Genomic DNA, 24,329 nt, shown 5'->3' with positions numbered 1-24,329 from the left:
CTCCGGGCATAGGGCTAGTCTCTCTTAGCTGTCTTCTACATAGATGTTTGGTGGCCATCTTGGAATGGTTCTAGTATGCTGCAAATCATTGCGCTCATATCCGTTTTAGAGCAGTTAATTGCAGTATTGTAGTAATATGTTTATTGTGACTAACGATATAGTATTTGTACACGTTTATTTACATACATTTACAGTTTTACTAGTAGGGCCGATTATTATACGAGTAGTGTTGGATAGGAAAGTTTCTTTCAGGAACAAATAGTTGTTCTTCTATGGTCGTCCGTCTTTTATGTCCCTATCCGCCCTTCTCTGTACTTGCCCATAGTCCTCTGCACCTTCCAGGCCAGCGCTGGTTGGCTACCGCCACAGGCTTGACCTCTGTAGCATTTCGATTGGTAGCTTTATGCCTTGCATCCCTCCCGCCTTCTCCTGATTGGTTATGAGGACTTTTGGATACGAAATTCAAAGTGTTTTAAAGAGTTCTCAGCTGGCGCTTTTTATTGCTACAGACAGATCACATTGTAGTAGACTGCCCGCGTTCCGCGCCCTCTAGATAACGTATTCGTCGGTTTGTCCGAACTCCGCAGAAACTTATGAGAGGCAAGCAGCGGGTGTCAGAGGTAGGTAGCTGGATTGCAGAGATGAGAGCGGGATGTGTAGCGGTATGAATAGAGCGATTTCTCCCCCATTCTGTAGTCCGTATTGGGGGAGCGATTGGAACCTTGTGATTATGAACTGCACTGCCATCGGTGTGTGATATTTAAGCATGCTCAATAGCAAGCCCTATGCTGCAAAGGGGGGGTAGAATTTCTAGACGCCCCTTTAACACAGTTACCCTAAATGGAATCACGGCATGGGGTATTCGTTTAATGTGGGACTTACCGCCTGTATCGCTGCTGTTTGTTCTTGGCTAGTCTAATAAGCGCAGAGTTGAAGGAGAGCAGCCGGTATATCTTAGTGAAACAAAGGACCTGCACCAAAAAGGCGGGTAGCGCACAGTGTAAATGGCTTCAAAAGCAGTGCGAGTCAGGTGTCGCTTTCTAACCGTGTGAACATGTATGGGGATAGTCGGCGGGATGACTTTTTGTTCCTTTATCCTTGCTGGGGGCGCTGCGCCCCCCGATGTATACAACGTCCCGTGACTGGTAGTAGCTAAGCGCAGGATGCTGCTGCTGAGGAATGCTAAATAATTTCGCGTTCTTTCGAAAGTTTAATTTGAGGGTCGGCTTTTCGTGCACGAGTTGGAGAAAGTCCTGAAAAATAATCTAGTTACATACGCCCGGCTGTTGGCTTCCGACTCCCGCGCCCTTCTAGGCGCAGTGCGTGTCAGGCGTTGGTATCAGCCAGCGTTAAACACCAAAGACAGAAGCTGATGGCGGCGTCTCGTGGCAGTCACTTCCAACTGGGTCTTCTTGAAGACGTTCTTTTAATAATTTTTTGTAGAGCGCCCTTCCTGTGGTAGATTACACCCAGCAGTCCCAGCCCTTAGGTATTTTAGAGGTAATTCGATTTTTTTTCCTTGTGTGGAAACTCGTAGTAATTGCCCCAAAAATAGTAAATATGACAATGTGTATAATCTATTTCTTAAATCTCTTGGGTATTAAAATAAATTATGAAGCCATCTACAAGCGAGCGGCTTGACCTTCATATCCGGGCGTGAGGCCCGATGCGTTTGCCGCCAGTGTAAATCTTACAAAGGCAGCCTCTGATATGGCAGTGTCCCTTTTCGATGGGCCCGTCATGTCACCCGGCAGTGTTCGAAGATGCTTAGCCTGTCTGATGGCAGGACACGGTTTAAATGTGCCCCCACCCCCTTAAGCTGTTAGTAGGGTGGCCTAAGATATCCATGCTTTTAAAACTTTTTTTGGCACAGATTGGCAAGTCGGTCATTCATAGTGTTCTTAAATAAGTTTTGTTTCTAGAGCATTGGCTGTTGCAGGTTACTATCACGGCAGTTCTCAATCCTTCCTTGATGTCGATCGTTCTAGAAAGAGTGTTACTAACAAAAATATGCTTCGCGCCAACAGACAATACGGGTTAAATTAACTGGTCCCGGTTGGGTACATATCTGCATTACCCGTCTCATTAATAACTTAAACTTTCCTTATTCTTTGGTGCTACAGTGACATTCCAGGAAATTGATGCAGAAAGGCCCAGACTGCATCGCAATATTTATTTGCACACATTTGACCTAGCAATTTTTGTATTTCACCATTTCGCATTCCAAGCTGGTCACTTCTGTTATTTGTTGTTTATTTGGTTAGTCAGAAACACCAGACGGCTCAGAGCCCGATGTAGAGGTAGTGTTGTAACCCGTTGCCAAAAATGACTACCATGCTTAGTACGCAGCATTGGGATGGGAATATAAGTGCATAGGTTTATCTCCAGGTCAGTATTAAAATTAATGCATCTGTGGATGTCCTGTTTGAATGGTTTTTTTTTTTTTTAGGGGAGGGAGAGTCGTTGTAATGGGGTTGGGGCCCTCATGTTGCACAATTAAATAGGGGTGGGAAGTAATCTTAAAGTAGACTGTTTTGTTGGCCTGACTCTTGAGCGAAAGTTCTGTGAGGTGCATCACATGCTCATATGGCTGTGCTTGACAATCTCCTTCAAGTTCTCCGTAAAAGTATGGTCTTCGTGCTAGTATGTCAACAAAAAAAGGGACAGGAGGGTAAGTTTAAAGAGGTCCAGTGTACATACCCTGACAACTAGTAATACAAAAAGAGTACAAAGTTCCTCTGGCCGGAGAAAAATATAAGGGGGGGAGGGTTATGTTGTCAGTTGGACTGTCATGTGTCACGGAGGGGGGGAAACCCTTGTTGGAACTAGGGCTCTCACACACCCAGCAAGCTAGGTGTCATGCTTCATCATTTGAGCCTGCCCCTCGTCAGGTCGGCGCTGCAATTCCTGACGGGCTCCCAGTAATGGGGCTCTTTAGCGGGGATCTTTTGTTCCTGCCGAAGGGTGCTGTGGGGGTAAGGGGCCCTAGAGTGTGTAGATGTGGTGAAAGAATTAAAATAGGTTCTGTTTGTCCACGGAAGAATATTTATTAAAGTGGTAAACAGCCTAATTAAAATAAGTGAAAATTGAGGTGGGTATAGCCACTAGTGGTTATGTTGCTAGTTATGTATGCCCTACACTCAAGAAGATCAACATGTTTCATGCCTAACTAGCCAATAAATGGTCACGGCAATTCATCAGGATCAAAAATATGAACTATCTACAGCAAAGGTGTGTTGATTCTACATACCTAATAGGTGCTCAGAAGTAACCTAAGACAAAAAGGATGAAAAAAAGAGCACATGACTATATAGTACATAATAAATTGTACACACAAGACAAAGTAAGCTAAAATCATCAAGAAACTGGTGGGAACATACTCCCAAATGGGTAGTGAATAGTCACTTGTGAGGAGGCGACACCAGAGACAGGACTGTGGGTAGAGACGGGGGGAAAAAGGTGAAGAACTCACCTATGGTACTGACAAGGCAATCTTGCAGCAGTGACCGGCGGGTAAAAGGACTCCAACGTGGGTCCTGAGGTAAAAACCGGGGAGGGGGAAGATATTTAAAAGACATGAAACTCAAAACCCGTGCGTGACGAAGTCATCCTATGACCCCAAAGGGGTGAGTATAGTTCAGGAAAGTACAGGCAGCCTAATACCTCGTAATGCACTCCCATGGGCGGTGTGGTGTGCAGCCATGGTGGCCCTCATGCCCAGGGGCTCAGTCGTGTCACCGCCCAAATGGTTAGAGGGCAAAATTTCCATAACATAATGGAATCCTCATAGACATAGCGGGGACTGCCGTAACCCCTGGCAGCGGATGGGTCAGTGCAAGGACGGTGGCGCCCATGGTGTCATAGAAGCTAGAATGGCGCCAAAAGACCCCTCCGTAGAAGGAGACTCACCTCGGAAGGTATCCGGATGTCGGTAAAGTAAAGAACGTGCTCCACTCACCTGCGTCGGTTGACGCTTGTGCTCAAAGACCTACCCCTGCCGCCGTACCTGGGATGGGTAACGGAGTAAACAAGTGCGGGCCAGATAAGGAACCCGGAAGCCGTGAGTAGCGTCACGTGACCACGGGTGCCAATCTCCATTGGCGGAGGAGTTGTCCTCCGTGTGGCCATTTTGGAGCAGGCAGGGAATCCAACTATCAGTATCCGGGTCCAACCCGTGACCGCGGGAGCAGTTCCCCATAGGTGGAGGGTTATCGGAACGGGTGGCCATGATAGAACAGGGAAATAAAGTGAAAAAGAAGTAAACCGTATCAGGGAAGTGGTGAATTACAACCATCAACCTGGGTGGGATCGAGGTGGAGACTGGGGTAGAAGGAGCAGTCACGGGGGCCATGATGCAGTGGGAAGGTAGAATGTAACCTTGGGGGATGTCACCCGTGAATATAAGTAAAAAACCAAAACGGTAATAATCCGCTTGGGGAAACAATGCAAAATGAAGAATAAAAAGAACAAATTAAAAATAAATAAAATATCAGTTTTAGAGCAGGGGGTGCAAGTAAACATACCTGTGCAGTACAGGGGGATAGAAGCACCAGACGAATCTGTATAGGATCTGGTCTACTTCTAAGAGGTGCAGCAATGTCACGAGAACGTGCAAGCGGGAGTGGTAAGGGGCAAAGGTCACATGACCTAGCTGGACGATTGTGAGAGATGTCAATCACATACAGTTATAGAGAAGGCTCAAGCAGTATCAGGGAGGATCTCATCCAATGAGTGCAGACCATGGGTTATCATCATTCAAGCCAGTCAAATGTGAAGATAATCTGAGGACCCATCTTTGTTCTAGTTTGAACAATGCATTCTGAGAGATCTGGGGGTGCGCTTCTAAAACCACCCAGCTGATAGCATCGGTATGATGTTGCATTTCTTTGAAGTGAGTGCAGAGTTTAGTTGTAACTCTCTGACAACGTATGCTGCTCTTGTGTTCCGTTATCCTAGTCTTAACCATGCGGGTAGTCATGCCTATGTAAACCAAATCGCAGGGACATTTAATCATATAGATGCAGTTTTTAGTGTTGCAATTAGTATGTCTGGTCAGTGTCCAATGGAAGTCATTCTTGAAAGTGATGTCCTTACAGGTGATAGTCAATTTGCACACTACACAGGAGCCACAAGGGAAGTGGCCTCTGACTGGGGGTAACTCCCACATTGTCCTTTGTGAACCAATTGTATTCAATCTAGGTCTAGTGTGAACCAGTAGGTCCTTGATATTCTGTGTGCGTTTGTAGGCAAATCTAGGTTTGGGTATGTTGAGATTACCCGTGTCTAGAATCCCCCAGTTCCTCAAGATGATCTTTCTAATCCTAGTGGAATCAGATGTGAAGGAAGTGACACAGGTCAAGATGTCAGTTTCAGGTTTGGTGTGTGTTTCTAGGAGTGCCTCACGTGGGTTATTCATAGCCCTTTTCATAGTTGTGGACACATCTAGTGGGATAACCCCTGGCCATCAGGTTAGTTGATAGTACCCTAGCCTCTGTGTTGTAGTCAGATACCCTAGTGCAATTGCGTCTAATGCGTAAGAATTGCCCAAAGGGCAAATTATCCCTCAGTGTTTTGGGATGGTGGCTGTCATAACGCAGTAGACTATTGCGGTCAGTGGGTTTTTTGTACAGTGTGGTGGTGAGGGTGCCATCGAGTAGTGTGATGTTCAAGTCCAAAAACGGTATTGAGTGCTCTGATATTGTGTGAGAGAATCTGAGGAACTCATTTTGCTCATTAATCCATTGTATAAAACTCACACAATCAGTGTGTGTACCGTGCCAAAAGACGAGTATATCGTCAATAAATCGTTTCCAAAGGGTGATGTTGTCATGGAATGGATTTGAAGTATTCAAGATCACATTTTTCTCAAAATCTGCCATATATAAACACGCTACACTGGGAGCAAAGGTACTACCCATAGATGTGCCTTGGCTTTGATGGTACAGTTGTCTGTTGAATTAAAAACAAATTTCAGTTAAAGCCAAGGTAGCACAATCAACAATGAATGTGACTGGTGTGGGTGATGACCAATCGAGTGCCCGTAGTGTTGACTCAATAACTGCCAAAGTCGCCCTCTGGGGAATGTTCGTATAGAGGGCCTCTACGTCCAAGGTAACAAGATAGTCAATAACATCAGTGTCTGGGAAGTCATCAATGATTTTGAGGACGTCCGTGTTGTCTTTGATAAATTAAGGTGTGTCTTGTACCAAAGGTTGTAAAAAGTGATCGCAGAACTTAGACAACGGTTCGAGAAGCGAGCCAATGCCAGACACGATCGGTCGTCCTGGGACCGGGGTCGTCCCCTTGTGGATCTTAGGAAGGGTGTAGAAGAAGGGGACCCTGGGTTCACGAGTCACAAGAAACTCTGCCTCTTTATGGGTAATCCAACCATTGGCTTCAGCTTCATGAACCAAGGTGGAAATGGTAGTCTTGAGGCGAGGGGTCGGATCAGACGCTATGGGAGTGTAATATCTCTCATTGGTGAGTAGGCGTCTGCATTCAGTCTCATAATCAGTGGTGGACTGGATCACAATAGCCCCACCTTTGTCTGCCTGTTTGATAGTAATAGAAGTGTCCTCAGAGAGGTTCTTCAAAAGCAGGGTTTCATGTCTAGTCAAGTTGTGGAAAGGTGCCTCCCTGTGAGGTAAGTTCAGTTCTTTCATGACCGCTTTTTCAAAAGTGAGGATCTCCACAGGAACCATGTTATTCTGTGGAGTGAATGTGGAGGGGTTTCTCAATCCTGAGTCGTTTTCCTCATTATGAGGTTGGTCCTGGAAAAAGGATTTAAGACGTATCTTGCGAAACAGGTTGTGAATTTCACAATGATCCCTGAACCTGTCAACCCTCGGAGTGGGGACAAAGCCTAGTCCTTTTTGTAGCAGTGATTTTTCAGGGGCTGTGAGGATCCTGTGTGAGAGATTCACTACTAGTTCATCTTGTCCTTCGTTCTGCTCCTGGTGTCCATGCCGCTGGTCGGTGGTTCTTGCCAATGGACCTGTTTCTGTGTGCCTCTTCTGTTGCGCCCTCTTCCTCTGCCCCAGCCTCTGCCTAAAAAAGGTTGGTTATTACCATTAAAGAACTGAGGGGGGCAGTGTTGATATTGGGGAAATTGCCAGAATGGTAGTGGTGGACCTTGGAACATGGGGGGGCCATGGAAGGGGGGACCATTGTAGAACCTGTTATTTTTTCATCCTTTTTGTCTTAGGTTACTTCTGAGCACCTATTAGGTATGTAGAATCCACACACCTTTGCTGTAGATAGTTCATATTTTTGATCCTGATGAATTGCCGTGACCATTTATTGGCTATTTAGGCATGAAACATGTTGATCTTCTTGAGTGTAGGGCATACATAACTAGCAACATAACCACTAGTGGCTATACCCACCTCAATTTTCACTTATTTTAATTAGGCTGTTTACCACTTTAATAAATATTCTTCCGTGGACAAACAGTACCTATTTTAATTCTTTCACCACATCTACACACTCTAGGGCCCCTTACCCCCACAGCACCCTTCGGCAGGAACAAAAGATCCCCGCTAAAGAGCCGCATTACTGGGAGCCCGTCAGGAATTGCAGCGCCGACCTGACGAGGGGCAGGCTCAAATGATGAAGCATGACACCTAGCTTGCTGGGTGTGTGTATTACTACTTCGTGCTAGTAAACATGTAATCGCTCATGTGCACAGACAGTCTTGAGGCTTCCTGTAGTCGGGACTCTTATGCCAGCTACGTTATCCAGTCTTGTCATTCTTTGAACTGCCTTGAGCTATGGTCTCTCTGAGCTTATTTGCTTAATTAAGAACACTGTCTTTCTCTTCACAGTATTAGCCACCTTGCTTTTGGCTGTAGATTATATTTTCAGCTGAGATATCTGAAACAGCATTTGACACGTTTGTCTTCTTTTCAGGATACTGTAAAAATTCCAGCCTTTTCAAGATGAAGTGCCACCTAAGTGATGTCGCTACCAGACTATCTCCAAAAAAGCAAGAACCTCCAACGGACACAAAATTGGAAGTTTTCTCCACCATAGACTACAAGGAAGAGCCATGTGCTGGTCAACTAAAAGAACAGTGCACATACAGTGACTTGGATTATGTAGCTGCAAGGGTCTTAGATAGTAAAGATGAATGCAAGCTAAAATACGACAAAGAAAATCAAAATGTGACATCTCGGAATGGGAACGGTGTGTATAGATCCCTGGACCTTGAATATAGCGAGTTCCAAGAAGACAGTGGATATAATTCCATGCTGAACAGTCATCTAATAGAAACTGGGGATGGTGCATTTCTTGGAGATATCTCTTTGGATGATACGCCAACTCGCTTGCGTAGTCAGTCTCCACATCGACTCCTGAAACCGAATTTACCCATTGTCTGTTTTGAAGAGGTTGTGTGCTCAACTTTGAAAAAGAGTTTCAGGAGGAATGCAAAGCTGGATTGGCATGTTGTGGACACTGTGACTTCCCAGAAAAATTTTGGACTAAAGAATGTAATAGGGAAAAAAATGGGCTTGGATCAAATGGATGTTCTGGGCGAACTTTTCCTCAGGGATTTCAGACACCTTGTGGCACAAATTTTAAGACATCTTGGTGATATGGATTTAATTAAGTAAGTTTACTTCTGTCTGGTCAGCAAACTGTTAACATGTACTTTTTGTGGTGGTTCTTTTACCAGCGCACATATTCGTTTCTAGTAGACAGTTCAGTCGCTTACTTTAACATTTAGAAGGCTTGTTACTTAGAAAAGTTGTGTTCTTGCAGCTTGCCTGTTCAGGATTGAGCTAAAATTAAGCCTTGTGTCAAGTAATACTGGTGTGTAACTGGCAATCCTATTTTTGGGCTGTACCCGAAGGGCGGTTTTTATCAAATGGGTGTGTCGGTTTTGCACTAATCTACAGGATGCAAGTGTGCCGCAACTCTTAAGTGCGATTTTTATCGAGCCACGCAAGGCCACCTTCTGTGGCCCTGAGTGGCTTGATAAATTGGGAGTAGCGCAGCTTAAAATGGAGTGTTAGTTGGCACTCTGCCGGCAAGGTGTTCCGTGGTTGGTGCGTAGCTGTTCCCATGCAATACCCATGGATTTTGATAAATTCATGTAAGTGGTAGACCTGGGAATGCGCCCAAACTCACCAGGTGAGGCGTAACAACGAGAAATGTTTAATTATCCTGGTTTTCTTTTTCTGTGTGTGCTGCCATAGAAAGAGGACAATGCCTGTTGTTTTTGTGCAGGAAGGTGCCCTTTCCTCTCTATAAGCAATTCTGCTTACAAAGCAGGCACCCTTGCACCTTGGTGCAAGAGTGTCTGCATTGGTGCTAGGCAGCACATTATGTGCTAGGAAAGGGCAAGAATGTCGTATGTTAAGTACATCACATTCCTGCCCTTTCCCTGTCGCACAGCAAAGTGGCGCGCTGCGTCATAAATATGCCCAAAGCATTTGTTGGGCTTTGCAAGGTAATATTACTACATCCACTAGCTATTTGTAAAAGGATAAATGGTCTAGCAGGAGTACCATATGCCTCAAAAGGCAAGTTAGAGTGATCTGATTTGGTCATTAACTTTAGAACTGGCAAAAGTCTTGTTTCCTGACACAACTGCACAACGTGATTGGAAAAGTGTCATTATTTGGGTACACTAGCAAGTCTTAATTTCAAACAACATTTTAATCTGTCTGTCAAAATTCCTGTATTAAGACTTTGTGCTTCTTGTTGTTCCTCCTTAAATAGCGTGGCACGTGTAAGCAGAACCTGGAATAACCTGTTAACAGCTGATAAATGGGCATTCCCGTTATATCTAACCAAGCTGGAAACGGTCATTGTAAGTATTCTGTTCATATTTATGTACAAATGTCCTGTTTTTCTTCCTTTGCCTAAACATTTCCAAGTTGACATAAGCATTTAATCGAAATACGCAGAATGTACAAGGGACATGGACTTGCTGATCTTGGGGTGTGTTGATGAGGTGACAACCTGGCATTGAGGCAAATTCATGACGCTACTGTAAAAAAAAAAATCACGACAAAAGGAGGGGCAACCATACCCCAAAGCATTTACCATTTTTGTTGTGCTAATTCGCTGTATATGAGATTGCCTCTAGATGTGCTATATTCAGATGGCACATAATGTCCTTCAATAGTAAACCAATGTCCTTGACCACTGTGCAAAGGGTAACATTCCTTCCCAAATATACCTAATCTTTCTTGGATAGAAAGCAACAACATCTTGATTGTTTCTAAACATTTCAATATGCATGATACAGTTTGGAAAACATTTAAATACATGCCTTATTCGCCACCAGCGACTTTAGGTAAGTTGAATAAACTAATCTGGGTTACCTGCACGCCCCCCCCCCTCCCCCTAAACATCAAACCTAAAAAAAAAAAAAAAAGGGCAGATGGTGTGGGTGAGTGAACCAGATTAATAACAACAAGAAGGCAGGACAATTCCTAAAACCAAGTGGGCCCCCCATGAGTACTGGGATGTATCGTGTCCTGGAAGAGTAGTCTCAGCAGTGGCCAGAAACAGAAGAGGCACTAATAAGTGGCACTCTCCCACCTCTGCCGATGCAGTCGTCCATTGGTAGTGCTTGTGGTGGGGGACTAAGAGCAGGTCCCTTGGAATGTAAAGTTGTTGTTTTTTTAATCAGTGAGAGGTGAACTTTTGTTATGAAACCTTTGTTGGTTTATGGGATCACTTCAGATATATGGATGTGCAACTAGAAGCCAATAGAATGCAGTGAAGTCGGCGCAGAATCCCAGAGACCGAGCAGTGCCTTGGGAGGGCAAAAAGGATGAAAGGAGTTTGTGCTGGCCCACCTGTATTAATGCAAGAGGTTCGGCTTATACAATGCTGGGGAAGCTAGCTGGGTGCCAACCATCAGTCTGTTAATAAACCACAATGGTACTATGCATTTGTCTAGAAAGTTGCTGCAAATATTGGACAATTGTCAATTTTGGAATGCAAGTGGGATTTTTTTTTCTTGGATGGAGACTACTGGAAGCAGATTGTGCTTGTACAATCCTTTCATCAATATTCTAGCAAATTGATCAGTTGATGTCAGTTTACCCGTATATTTCTTTTGGTGCATTCACACAATAGTTTGTATCGTGCTTCTGACTGCCCCACATGTTTCCGCAATATATGTGATGGCATTTAAATGTTTGTGTTTTGCGTGCTCTGTTCATTTAATACATATTAATGCTACTGTCCTTTTTTGAAAACAGACCAACAGTGCAAAATTGTCACCAGATGCTGCTACAAGGACTTATGCTGTATGTCGTGCAGCATTAACATCTGTTCAAAAAGCCGCCAGTCCGAAATCAAAGTCTTCTAAAAAATCAACACGGCATACGCAGACTACAGAGGAAACTGTGCAGTACAGTCGTCATACTCAATTTACAGAGGTGAATTGGGCTTGCTTTTAATGTTCTTTTTCGCATTTGCTAGAATTTAATTACTACTCAACATGGTGGAGTAGAAAAGAGGGGATGGGTGAAGATATACAGAAGTTGGCTCGTTTGCCTTCAAGCTGGCTACCAACGTCTGTACCTGCACTGTTATGTCGGTGTGTATATTGTCATAGGCTGTTGCATACCCGCCCCAAAGCAATACATACATCTAAACACTCACCCGACCCTCTCAAATTTTCACAACATTGCTTCAAGAAAAAAAACATGTTCTTCCACCATTCTTCCTTCACTGCCTTTTCCTTCCATAACCCAATCTCACGATCTCCCTCAATCGAGCGTCCCCAAGCGATCTGCTCTAGTGTTGTTCAAAGCCACATAGTTTACTCTTCACATCCCCTGTGCCCCGTCGTCATCCCAAATCCCCCAAGAAGATGGATAAGCCTGCTCCAGGTTGTTGTTAATACCACCAGCCACCCAGGAAACTAGTTTTCCTGACCAAACCATAATATAATCCTATCATTGAACTTTGAAGTGTTTTTTCTAGAACACCAGTTTCTCATTACACAATTTTGCAACCAATTAACAATCCCAACAAATATTACACTTGTTCCATTTGTAATAAATGTACCCCAGCAAAACAAAACTTATTTGCATCACTTCATTAAATTACCATGAGCCAATACTATAATGCCTAAATTGGAACCAAAAACTATTGTTGCCCTATTTAGTTTTCTTCTTGCCTTGTCCATTGGCGCATAACACTTCACTCCTCCCCAGTTTTCTAAGGTAAAAATTCAGTACAAATCAAGCACATACCGCACCAGTTGTTTTTAATGATGTAAAGCAAATGAATGTGGACTTCTCAGTTCTAAACCAGACAGATGTGCTAAATCGTCTTCACATTGATGTATTAACATATCAGGACCACCTCTAATCGAGCATAGTTCTCCTAAAATAGGCAAGACTCTTACCAGCACATCTTACTTTTTCCTTTCCATACCCCTCGTGTCTAGAACGTGGGAGTCCATAAGCTGCCATAAATTTGCTGTCCTGCATACAATGTTGCCCATTTTATGTTGGAATGTCCTATTATTCTGGTATTCATTTTTAGAAAATACCGGCCCATAAACACAACCTAAACTAAAGAAAGGGGTTAGCCATGTTTTCAAGGATAAGTGATTATTTTCTTTCACATTTTGATTTCCATCTCCCAATCCTCTGCATGTCTGACCAAGACCTGCCCAATTTTGTCTAAGTTGCTGCCCCAATCTGGAGAGTATGTTCCTTTACCTAGCATCTTTACCCAGGTGAACCAATGCTTTTCGTAATACAGCTAATACATTTAGAAATAGTTTTTTTTTTAACTGTTTATTGGTTTTCTTATAAAGAACAATCTGTGACATTGCATACCTTGAGAATCATTACATCAGTATACATAGTATCATTCCACATCAAAATAGTCACTTTTTTTAACGTCTGCAGGACAGAACATTTTCCAGTGATAAGCCCCCAATGTTTTTGGGAAATTTCTTTATTCCACTAGGCAGCAACACTGGACACCATCTGTTAAACAAAACCCATTTACTTCTACCCAGTTGATCTGTATTTAGATGCTCTCGACCAAGTGTATTCTATCTTGTTTCAAAAATCTATTCTTTGCATACTTGCCTGCCCTCATAAACCTAGTAACTGATGCTCTAAACTCCCACCCCCCCAAAAAAAGCACATGCATAGCCTAAATGTTTGACTCATTACGACACTACTAATTTTAATAGCCGCTGCTGTAACAGGTTATAAATTAGTGCTTTCCTTAAGTGTTTTATTCTGTTGTTCCTTACTCAAACCCTTTAAAACTTTCTTAACTAACACACCGTGAACTGGACCATGTCCCCACCATAGTTGTCCATAAAGATACCTGCTAATTTTCCTGAAATAGTGGGGTGAGACTAGCCTTTCTGTATCAAATTCAATTCAAAACCGTAGATAATCTGCTCCCTGTTTGACACGATTTCCTTTGCCAGAATTTATTTATTTATTTGCAGAGTTTTATATAGCGCGAACATGACCCGAATCCAATCTGGTATCAGAGCGCTTTACTGCTATACTACGGCCTTGTCAAAAAGTGCTGTATTCAGGTTTCTGCCCCCAAAGGCACTTCCCATAATATACAAGAACCTGAGGCATTGGAGTAGATTTGAATCTTCATTTAAGAAATGAGACCCCATTGAAATCCTCGAACTTAATCCGAATAGTCAGGTCTTCTCCAATAACTGTAAATTCTTATCCTATGATGAGGTAAATAATCTCCAGACATAGACTTGCCAAGGCGTCTGGAAAAAGTTCTTCCAGCTCTGACTACGCTGCATGCAAAATGTAAGTATCCTAATAATTTCTGCATCTTCCTCGGCTCCAATTTTTTCCCCCCAACAATCACCCAAAGCAAAAAGGACCATCTCTCTAAATTTTGCCAATGGTAGCCTAGCTATCATTTTTGAAGTAAGTCCTGTACTTGTCCCCTCTGTTTTGTCTGGAGTGAATGGTAGACCAAGTTCTTTTGCCATATATCCAAAATTCTGTAAAGCTTTCAAGCAGCTGTCTACTTCTTTGCCTACATAAAAGGCACCACTAAACTGCATGCCCAGCAGTTCAAAATCAGAAGGATGTATTAGTAAGTCGGAATGCTGATTGTACATAACACTTAGCATTTTATGCTGCTGTTGCCAACTTGAAAGAATCCTCTACTGATGCGTAAGACACACCAGAATCTGCTTGAGAAATAAAATAATTTACAGAATGTCACTCTGGCCATGATAAATGGTGCATCAGTCTATATTCACCTGGACCCTTTTTTCGGCACGGCACCAAAAGGGGCAAACTTCTAAAAAAAAAAAAAAATGCCCTGCAATCCTGCCTGCCTATATCGGAGTTTATTTTTGTTGATCTATAGCAACTGATTTTATAGATCATCCACCCATCATCTTTTCCTAGGCCCTTGATGGCCAACTGTACAGCCAATTTTGAAATCTCCAAATAACTTGGATGCTGCATCAAGATCTGCATATTCCGTTAGCTATACCTCAAATCTAAAGGGGATGAGCCTTTTTGGCTAAATTTTGATACTGCAAAACACTGCGCGAGAGGATGCTTTCCCCTCAGTGTGAGCGTTTGTGCTTGTTATGGCAAAAGTGGCTGTTGCAGAATCCTTTATTAAAGCTCCTGCATGCCGCTGCCTAGAACGGTCGCTTTCCATACTATTCTGCCACGGCTTGGGTGGGAAGATGCTGAAAAACCGATCAGTAATTAGTAAACCACTTGATTTTTGGGTTGTGGCTTGAGGCTGGGTGGCTTAAAGCCATAATTAAGAGTAAACGCCCATAAACCCCCCCCCCATCTATGTCTATATGTGTGTGTACTTAAGTGGCTACTGCCCTATCCTGATGTCTCTCGCAATAAATACTTGCAGAAATTCAAAATGTGAATGTCCAGTTACCCATTGTTCTTGATACTTTTGGCCTCCTAGCTAACTCATGCTACTCTTCCTTGGGGCCTTCTTTTGATTGTGTCCTGTTGTAACAGCTTGAACACGTCTATAAATTCATGCGTCTATATTCTTTTCTGTGTTTTCTCTGATAAAGGAGACCCCAAAGGCATTACAATACCATATGATAACCGTTTATTTGGATTATTCTCTTTCTCCTGTTTATCTTTTTCCCTTTTTTCGCTTTGTTTCTTTATCACATGTTACTATTTTCGTATTTTTCTCCTTACATCTGTCTTTGATCCTTAACATTCTCTACCCTATGGGCATCTGTACCACAATCCTTAAGCAATTTCCCCTCCTACTCCAATTGATCTTTTACCATTTGCAGAAACATTACTCTTATTTCCCATACTGGCAACTATGAAGCCCCGCTACCTTTTGGTAGTTGTGGTGACCACTCCCGAATCTCTGCGTCTTCACATGATTGTAGATTCCGTTTCCTGTCCTGTTGAGTAATTGAATTGTAGCTTTAAAGAAGTCTAGGACCGTTGTTTCCTATACCATTGTTATACAGGTCGGTGGACAATTTTGGGTTACCCCATTATATCATAATGGATGCTCACCATATCACCACGTATGCCAGTAATGCCCACCATTATACCAGGGCCACAGTTGGGCCAAGGCTGGAAACCAGAAGGATCCGGGATAAGACCACATATCAGTATGCCAGGAATAGGTACATATAGGCGAGTCATGCTCACAGTATGTCTATGATGGCTACCAGGCATAGTTTCAGTAAGCAATAGTGTTTATTATGGGCGCATACATAAATGTAAATGAATCTCTTAATTTTCTCTGGTCTGATCATACCCTGTTCGCCTCAGGTCTTGAGCTGATCATGCATCTAACTGACACATTTTCACTCAGACTCCTGCAGTACCGCACTTTGGTGGGTTAGCACTGATTACAGCTCAGGCTACTGCTGCCGTACTTTTTTTTGAAGGTGCACTGTTCACACACGTGACTGATAAAGGAGGGACTGCAACATGGTCAATCTCCTTGTGGCTTCATTATATTGCGATTGGATACAGCCTGCCATGTAGCAGGTCCTATAAGCTGGCACAGTGTGTGTTTGAGTGTATGAGTTAGTTATAAGTTTGGCTGGCTGGCACTCTTAGGGTCTTTAGATGATCAGTGCTGCCTTCTTTAATAGGCACCTATTCTGAAATTGATACTGGGCTTGACTTCACCTCAGAGAGCTACTTTGAAGGTAGTGGCGAGCTACCAGTAGCTCCCGAGCTACTCGTTGGAGACCCCTGAGCTAGAGCAGAACCTGCTTCCCTTTTTAGGTCTCGGCTAGTGAAGGCTGCGCTTGCGCAGTCTCGCTCGTGAGATTTAAAGACTTGAAGAGGGGCTTAAACCTGCCTCTCTTCTCTCCTCTTCTCCATTGGCTGGCCTCTTGAATACTGGTCAGCCATTGGAGAAGAGGTTTGTCTCTCCAAACAAGCCCCGTCCTTTTCAGATCGGGGGCGTGTTTTTCCCCGATTATTTCTCTCTTTTAAAACACGCCCATAAGACAGCGAGTCTACGGCATGTCTTGCTCACGCTACCTACACGCGCCAGTCGGGTCTCTCTGATTGGTTGGCAACTACCAAATAAGCACAGTGATTGGTGGACCTTGTCAACCAATCAGAGAGCCAACTGGCCCCTTGTGCAGGCAGCATGAGCAAGACACGCTGTAGACTCGTGTGGTACCCACCCCGCTGGTTCGTGCCCCCCTGCGTGAGGCTGACGCCAAGAACACCTGGGATTAGAGGAGTCGCTGCGATGCCCGCGGCAACCGGAAACCAAGGCATAGTCCGCCTGTGTGGACGTGTAATGTACCGTCAGGCTGCTTACGTATATTATTTGCTACTTACATGTGCTAATGACTGTTTGTGAAATCTTATTATTATTATTTTTGAGTTTATCGGTGTCGTGTTATGAATACTGTTGCTTCGCTTCTCTGCCCTTCCAGTAATGCCCGCGTCCCTTCCTTCCTTACACATGCCGCGCAGACGGCGTTTCTCGCCTCCCTCTCGCGGCCTGCGCTCCCCTCGGTTCCCCCAGCCTCGCTCATTCCAGTTTTGCGTCACTCGCTGTAGGAACAGGAGTGTCACCTCCGGGGCCGGAGAGCGGACCCAGTTTCCCGGCCGCGGTTCTGAGCTGCGCACTTTGGCGCAGACGACCCCTCCCTGAGGGGGAAACGGCGCAGAATAACGGGGAGCGCGCACCGTCCACGAGACAGCCAAAAGCCAGAGAAGGCGGGGAGCTCAAATGTGTGGAGCCGGGGAATACAGCCCCAAGAGCACCTGCTGCTCACAGCACTTCGAAGCTCCACTCGAGTCGTAGTAAAAGCTGTGGAAACAGATTGTTTGTCACCACCAACCTTATTAATGAATATTATTATCTCCAGAAACCCATCTGTCCCGCTTGAAGTCATCTGTGGCTGCTTTAAATGTGCCGCGCGGACTCCGGGCTGCTATTCTTGACCCCCCGGATCCTGTGGCTGAAACCACGGACCCGCAGGGCACAGGCACGCGCAGGATGCACGTGGTTCATCTGTCACTTCAGCTCCGAGAGGTGACGCAGAAAAGACAGCTGAAGAGTGGGCGCTTATAAGACCCGATGTTTACATTGTCCTAAAGCGTGGGGTTCGCCTGTTTCTAAGCTATACCTATCGTGACGGATAAGGTAAATCGGGCACTGAGAAATGAGTCCAGGCTCACACAATGTGCAAGTGTACAGTTCTCAATTAGAACATAGCCCGCCTGTTCATTGCTCAATGTGTGAGAGGTTTGAAAGGTGTGCACTGATTGGCCCAGTGCAGGCGGTAAATAAACCATTACCTGAATTTAAGAAATTGGATCACCCTCCCCACGGTGCAGATTCCGTGTGCAAATATATTAGGGCATATATGTGCGCAGTATACTTTGTACTCGATTTAGCCCTGTGCGTGCAAAAATAGGATTGTGCGAATGCTTTAAGCTCATTTTGCTTCCCTTGTACATTTTTAATATTTAAGCAGACAGCTTCCAAGCAAGTGCCGGCGCTACACCGGAGCAAACACAGTTTCCATTCAGCTCTTGAGTGCCACTAGTGCAAACAGGGACACAATCACATCCCACTGACCCCAGAAGGGTTCTTCCCAGGATGCATTTCTCATGGTGATGGTGTTCTTATCCTACTCCAAATAATGGCGGGTATTCCTTGGAAACGGAGGCATTATGGCTCTTTATATTCAGGACTGACTGACTTCTGAATGTCAGTGTTGCTAGACAGCCAGATGCTTTGCTCCCAGTGCAGCGGTGGGGGCTGAGGCCCCTCCCTCTCGCATCCCGGCCAGGGAAGCACAGCTCTCATTGTTCATCAGAACTTCCAAATAGCCGGCTCCGTTTTATTGCCTTGCACTGTTGCCATTCAACAACAATTGACTCTATTTTATATTGTGTTCACAGTCGCAGGAGTTCACAGGACGGGGTGGGCTCGAGCTGCACATTTGAAGGTTGTTTCTAGCTCAATAACCCTGTCTAGATCAGATCCCGAGACAATCAGTGCCTCGGAAGAGCTTTCGTGACCCGGAACTGGAAGCAATCTCTGCACAGGCTGTCTTAAGTATCTACTGGCAGTCTTTATTCTGTATAGCCTTATCAACGTCCTACTTCCTGCCTGAAACACCTGCCCCCTTCCTAATCGATTTATAGAATTATTAATTTTATATATAGCGCCCTGTTGCCCGAGGCATCAATGCGTTGCACGGGTCACACAGACAACTGGTAACAGTACTGCAGTACACAGAAGCGATAGATACGTTTATAACACTGCACCTCCGGGGAGTGGCCTTCGAGTCAGAGGGTACGTGGATGTGTTACTGAAAAGCCGTTTTTTTCTGAACACCAGCAGAGTGGGAGCAGTTGTAGTTCCTCGCAGAGGGAGTTCTGGAAGCAAGCAGCAGCACCACAAAGTGTGTGTGTGTGGCTCTGTGTGTGGGTGCAAATGCAATAGGTCTCGCATTTGAGAGCGGTTAAGCTATTGACATTGTAAATAAACAAAATGTTGTGAGCAATGCCAATAGCTCTAACTTTAACAATGCCGAGACCATTGCATTGTAAACGCTTTTTTTTTTTTTTAACGACAGTCACAAAAGTTGTAATTAAAAACATTTAAAGTGCATAAACAAAACAATAAACGTTTGTGCTTTTTCGAAACGTAAACGTTTTTGTGCATAGAATCCAATTTACATATAGCATCCTGGAAAAAACATCAGGCAAAAAATAGTCCCACTAATTTTTGCAAATGAAAAAAGGACTGGGTTTACTTTTCTGTCCTCATCATTCACTACTAAGCCAGAGAGCTCAAGATAATGTTCAGAACTCAATGATGGAGCCCTTCTCAGTGGGCTTCCTTGCGCCTTGACACGTTTCCCAAAGAACAGTCTTAGATTTTTTTTTTAATTAAAATTTTGCAAACATGCTGCAGCTGCTCTAAACCCACCCATTCCTCTCCCTACACCCCTGCCTTCAAAGTCATCCCAGCCTGCCTAACATAAAATCCTTATCGCACTTCTTATTCTTTTCATTATCCTACTGTATTTGAAAGTGCTTTATAAAAATAAAGACCCAAACCTTACCCGACAAACTACTTCTCAGAAAGGTCTTTACTGATAAATCTTACTTGTATAACCTACCGCTAAGCCTCCCCCAAACCACCTATCCTATCCTGTGGCCTGTTCTATTGTGCGAAGTCATCCAGGGCGGGGACTAGCTAGTGCCCTCCCCAAATAGTGCAAATAAAGGAAACTGAATAGGCCGGCATTGGCCATTTTAACTTCATTCATTAGCTGTGTGAAATATTTCCTACTGTTGCTTTTATTCCTCTGAAATGTCACTACACTGAAAATACTTTAAACCAAATAGTTTGTATGGAACCTTTAAGTGGGGCACCCCCTGCCGTACGTTTTAAGGATATTGCAAGTCACTGAAGAGTTCAATAACAATATAGAGTACATGCTCACATAACACCTCCCACAAACCTCTTAAAAACCTTGCTGCTTCTCTTTTGTGAGAGCAAGCATATTTGCAAATTTGAATAAAAAAAACAGTGCAAAAAACATCAAACTTGTTTGATAATTATTGCAAGCAGATTTGGAAACAGTACAGTGCAAGTCAATTGTAAAAGCTGCTGTAGCTCGTGATTATGTAGAACGATTCTAGCATTTCTCTGTAGAGTGCAAAAAAATAAAACCTTCTTTGCTTGTCGTAAGCTATTAAATTTGAGCAGAAGAGAAGCAACGTTCCATTTGCTTTAATTGTGACCCCTGCTGCTCGCTCTGGCTGTAAACATTGTGACACCAGAACTTGACTGGAATAACCTTTAATAGTTGAGTTCTGGCATCTTTTTAGATATAGATAGCTATCTATCTTGGTGGGTCACAAGTCACCTATTTTTATGAAGAAACTAGTCACTGCGTTTTATTCAGGGATTGCAGAATCCCATGTATTAATGGGTTACAACTGTCCTCCTAAACCACCTTTATTTTACTACCGTCTCTTTAACTCAAAATCCTCTAGGCTGTACTTCTGAGCAGTTTTTTCATGTTGACTCCTAAATCTTTTGGAGTTACAAGATACTGATGGAGTGCTTGTATGTCGGACAATCATATCGAGATATAGTCTGACATATGTTGTCCTAGATATAGTTTCACTTGGTGTAAATTTAACTGCAAGGACTTCAATTTTTGTAAACTGTTTAGGACACAGTTAGGCTATAATGTAAGCAATAATATGTTAGTACCATACTGTTGGTCTATGGATTGTGTAAAATGCATTGAGTGCAATTATGGTATTGTAGCTTCCTTGTGGCACGGTTCAGGTTCGATGTTACTTCAACCACTGGCATTAGCTGAACAGTCTTCACCACCTTGGTGAACTAGCTAAAGATTCAGAGGAATACTTGGTGAAATAGTTTATCCATATATATGTAATGCAGTGTTTAAATATTCGTAATGGAGCTGTTGGCTATTTTGCTAATGTTCATGTTTTTTTGTTTTCTTTTCAGGTGGCAAAATCTTTAAAAAATGATGAGAGCCTTAAAGTTTGCATCAGTTGTCAGTCCCCTGCTAAATATGACTCTTACATCCATAGGGCTACATGCAGTAGGGATAGCTGTGGCTTTGACTTTTGCACAAAGTGCCACTGTAAGTACCACTTTTCAAAGGACTGTATGAGCAGTAAACCCAACACAACTAACCAGGTCAGACAAGGACCACTGCCAGGAAGCAAAAAAAGCAAACAGAACTTGCGAAGGTTGTGACTAACTGCGGACGGAAACTGCTGCTGTCTTTGCTAAATCGTTGGGTTGGTCGGTTCAATGATGTTGTGATGTAACTGTTCTATTTTAAAAAAGAAATCTGTCTATTCGTGCAATTTACCATATTTTTAACTTTAATAAGTTGTTAAATTGGTGTTCTACCTCAATTTTAAGGACCATCCGGTCTCTGCTGAAAATTAAATTTGGTTTGTAGTAGTATGTGGCTGTTGGTGTTTAGGAAAAAAAAAAGTCGGCCATGTGCTGGTGGATTGATTTTTATATGGTTCCAGCCTTTTTAAAGTGCAACAGTATTAGTAGAGGGATTCTGTAAAATGTCTGTTACTGAAGTTCGATTTTGTACCCCCTATTCCAGCCAAAACCTCCTGGGCGGTTACATCACAGGGCAAAGAAAGGCAAACTTAGTGTATTGTATGCTGATTAGCTTCCAGATTTTTCCTGGAGCAAATGAGCGCTTGTAAATATTTTACACGTGCATGTAGATAAATGTACTGTTGCAATTCAGTTTTATGAATTCAATATGAACATGTTTTCTTTGTTCTGATGGTTTTTGCAAAATGTTCTTTTGCACCATAAAATAAATTATTAAACACTTAACTTCACATGTCTCATTGTGCTTCTGTAGCCAATATTTGTGTTAGAAACATTAATCAAGCATTCATCAATCGAAGTTTAGGTCAAGGAGGAGGCTTTTTCAGGGAGTCTGATTTGTTTCTCGAAGTCAATGCTACTAAAATAGCTATTGTGATACCATATGCTTAAGCTGGCCATTGGGTTCATAATGTCTGCTTACATAAGCTGCACTTGCTTTTAATCTAACTCTTGCATTGTAATGCTATTTCCTCTTGTAACTACTTTTAGTAGAGATTTCCATGGCCATTCTTATTTGTCAGTTATGACCTATTTTGAAGCTACCTGCACTTCTCTTCTAAATTGTGTTTTAGTACTTGATGTATAATGATTGTAGGGTTTCCAGTGATTAAAAGCAATCGTGCAAAAGAACCATACACCTTATGGAAAGCCTTGGTAGGTGTCAGCATACCCATCCACGGGCAACCCATGACGTATAGGATTCTCTTCAGAGGTTTGGTGTACACGCACAAATTACTCCTACGACCCAACCATCATCCCATCTGTTAGGTCTGGCTTTACAGCATAGCTCTCGTTCGACCATATGAGTAACTTTTGAAGAGAAAAGCTTTCCAGAGTAAGAGCGGCTTTGGCTGTTGGAAAGGTGTAAATGTGATTAGGCACAACTTTCATACTTCCACAAAAGCGTTACCTTCCATGAAGCTATGGTTTTGTTACTCTGTGCTTGACCCAGCAGCAGTATGACAACGTCTCACTAACAGCCATAAAATGTCAAGCTTACGATGGCATGTAACTTGAATTTACAGAAGTGCACAGCAGTGTAATTATGTTCAACTAGTTTAGGCAAGAGGAGAATTTACAGTGCCTTTTCGCTGGCATCAACGCAGGTGAGAGGAAGACAGCTATGAGCAGTATTGCGTTTTTTCCAGGTCCCTTTTCTTCCATCATTTACTTTAGACTTCAGAGTGCAGTTGTGTATTTGAGAGCATTCAACAAACCTGAAGTGCACCACGATATTGACAGTCCAATAGATGTGTATCATGTCATATAGTCTGGACTTGGTTCATAAAGAATTTTGGATACCAACAACCACACAAGAGGAGACTTACAAGAAAGAAGATAAGTCTTGTAATATTTTCCAATAATATATTTCTTCTTGACCTACGAGAATCCTGGCCCTGGTGAAGTTCACGTTGTTAATGAAACGCTTTGGCTGTCCTGTTTGGTCATCAAGAAAAATATTTGTTGGACTCTCTGAACTGATTGATACATATACATCGGGCTGTCAATATTGTGGTGCACATTACATTTGATTGTTGGATCCTCTTGGCCGTATGGCTCACCTTCTGAGCAGCAGGTGCTGTGGAGGTGTATACTATAAGATACTTGCGGAAAGCAATTAGTGCAAAGAGGGAGGTGCAGCCTTTGGCTCGCTGCTTGACCCTGTGTTTATTTTGTGTATTTGAGAGCAGTATGGCATACTCAAGGCCACATTATTGTACGAAGATTTGTAGGTGAGGCTTGGCCTTGTGTGGCACAGATAAGAGCTTTCAGATTACTGCTGATTGGAGGAACAAGATGGTGGAACCTAAGGCCCAAAGTACAAAATTAAATTAGGCTGTATATATGTGCTTCCACTAAAGTGCTTGTATTTCACTTTTTGTCTTGTGGTAAAGCCCATTCTTGATGCAACAGAATTGAGTTTGGCTGGTGACTGGCCAATGATCATGGCTATAGATTGGATATGTCTATATATAATGTTACAATAATGGCAGATGGGCTGACGTTTTTGTGGAATGTATGTTAGTCGTACATGTTTGAGGAGTATCATTACTTTATATCCGGTGTCTTCAACCGTTTCAATAGTGCGAGCTACTTCTGATCTTTGGAAAGTGGCCTGAGCGGCTGCCTAATTTAGAGACTAGATAACTGTAGAAAAAAGAGCCAGTCACTAGAACACTGCCCGTAGAGCGCCCAGTCCTGATGCAGTAAGCACACTCCTTTAATCTCAGAAGATCTATCGGGAAGATTATACAGATGTGTGGTCCACAGGAATGTTATCCCTTTACTTGTCTTACTGAATCATCCCTGGTGTCCATGATTTTGTGGTTTTAGTCATGCAATACTTGGGACGACATACTATCCTCAGGCGAGCTAGAACCCATAAGACGATTTGGTTAATTGCCTTGAAATATTTGCTTCCAGAAACTGGCATTGCTTTAATAAATTAGTAATGGGCACATGCACAATTCATCATGCTCTTCAAGTAAACTTACTACTGCAGCCATTTCCATAAGTATACCGCTAAGGCAAAGATAAAACCGATTGATAAATGTAGAGGTTGCTGTAGGAACTGAAGTACCTGCTGAAGAAGAGACTGGAATTGAAAAAGCAGAGAAAGTAGAAAGTATGAAAAAAGAAGTAAAAAAAGATGGAGGAAGGGAAGGAAAAACAATGGAATGGGAAGGAATTAGAGGGAAATAGGA

The 24,329-nt window shown here is 43.2% G+C and overlaps 1 protein-coding gene across 1 annotated transcript; it reads left to right on the top strand.

Moving 5' to 3' along the window:
* Positions 1-421: 421 nt before the first annotated feature.
* On the top strand, positions 422-21,854 carry FBXO5 (F-box protein 5). Its single transcript, XM_085612094.1, has 5 exons — positions 422-620; positions 7,909-8,608; positions 9,724-9,814; positions 11,220-11,399; positions 20,983-21,854. The coding sequence occupies exons 2-5, from the start codon at positions 7,938-7,940 to the stop codon at positions 21,235-21,237; spliced, it is 1,197 nt and encodes a 398-aa protein (XP_085468220.1). The 5' UTR covers positions 422-620; positions 7,909-7,937; the 3' UTR covers positions 21,238-21,854.
* Positions 21,855-24,329: the final 2,475 nt, after the last annotated feature.

Source organism: Triturus cristatus, chromosome 6 (assembly GCF_964204655.1).
Source record: "Triturus cristatus chromosome 6, aTriCri1.1, whole genome shotgun sequence".
Lineage (NCBI taxonomy): Eukaryota > Metazoa > Chordata > Amphibia > Caudata > Salamandridae > Triturus > Triturus cristatus.
This window is presented reverse-complemented; position numbering and strand designations above follow the sequence as displayed.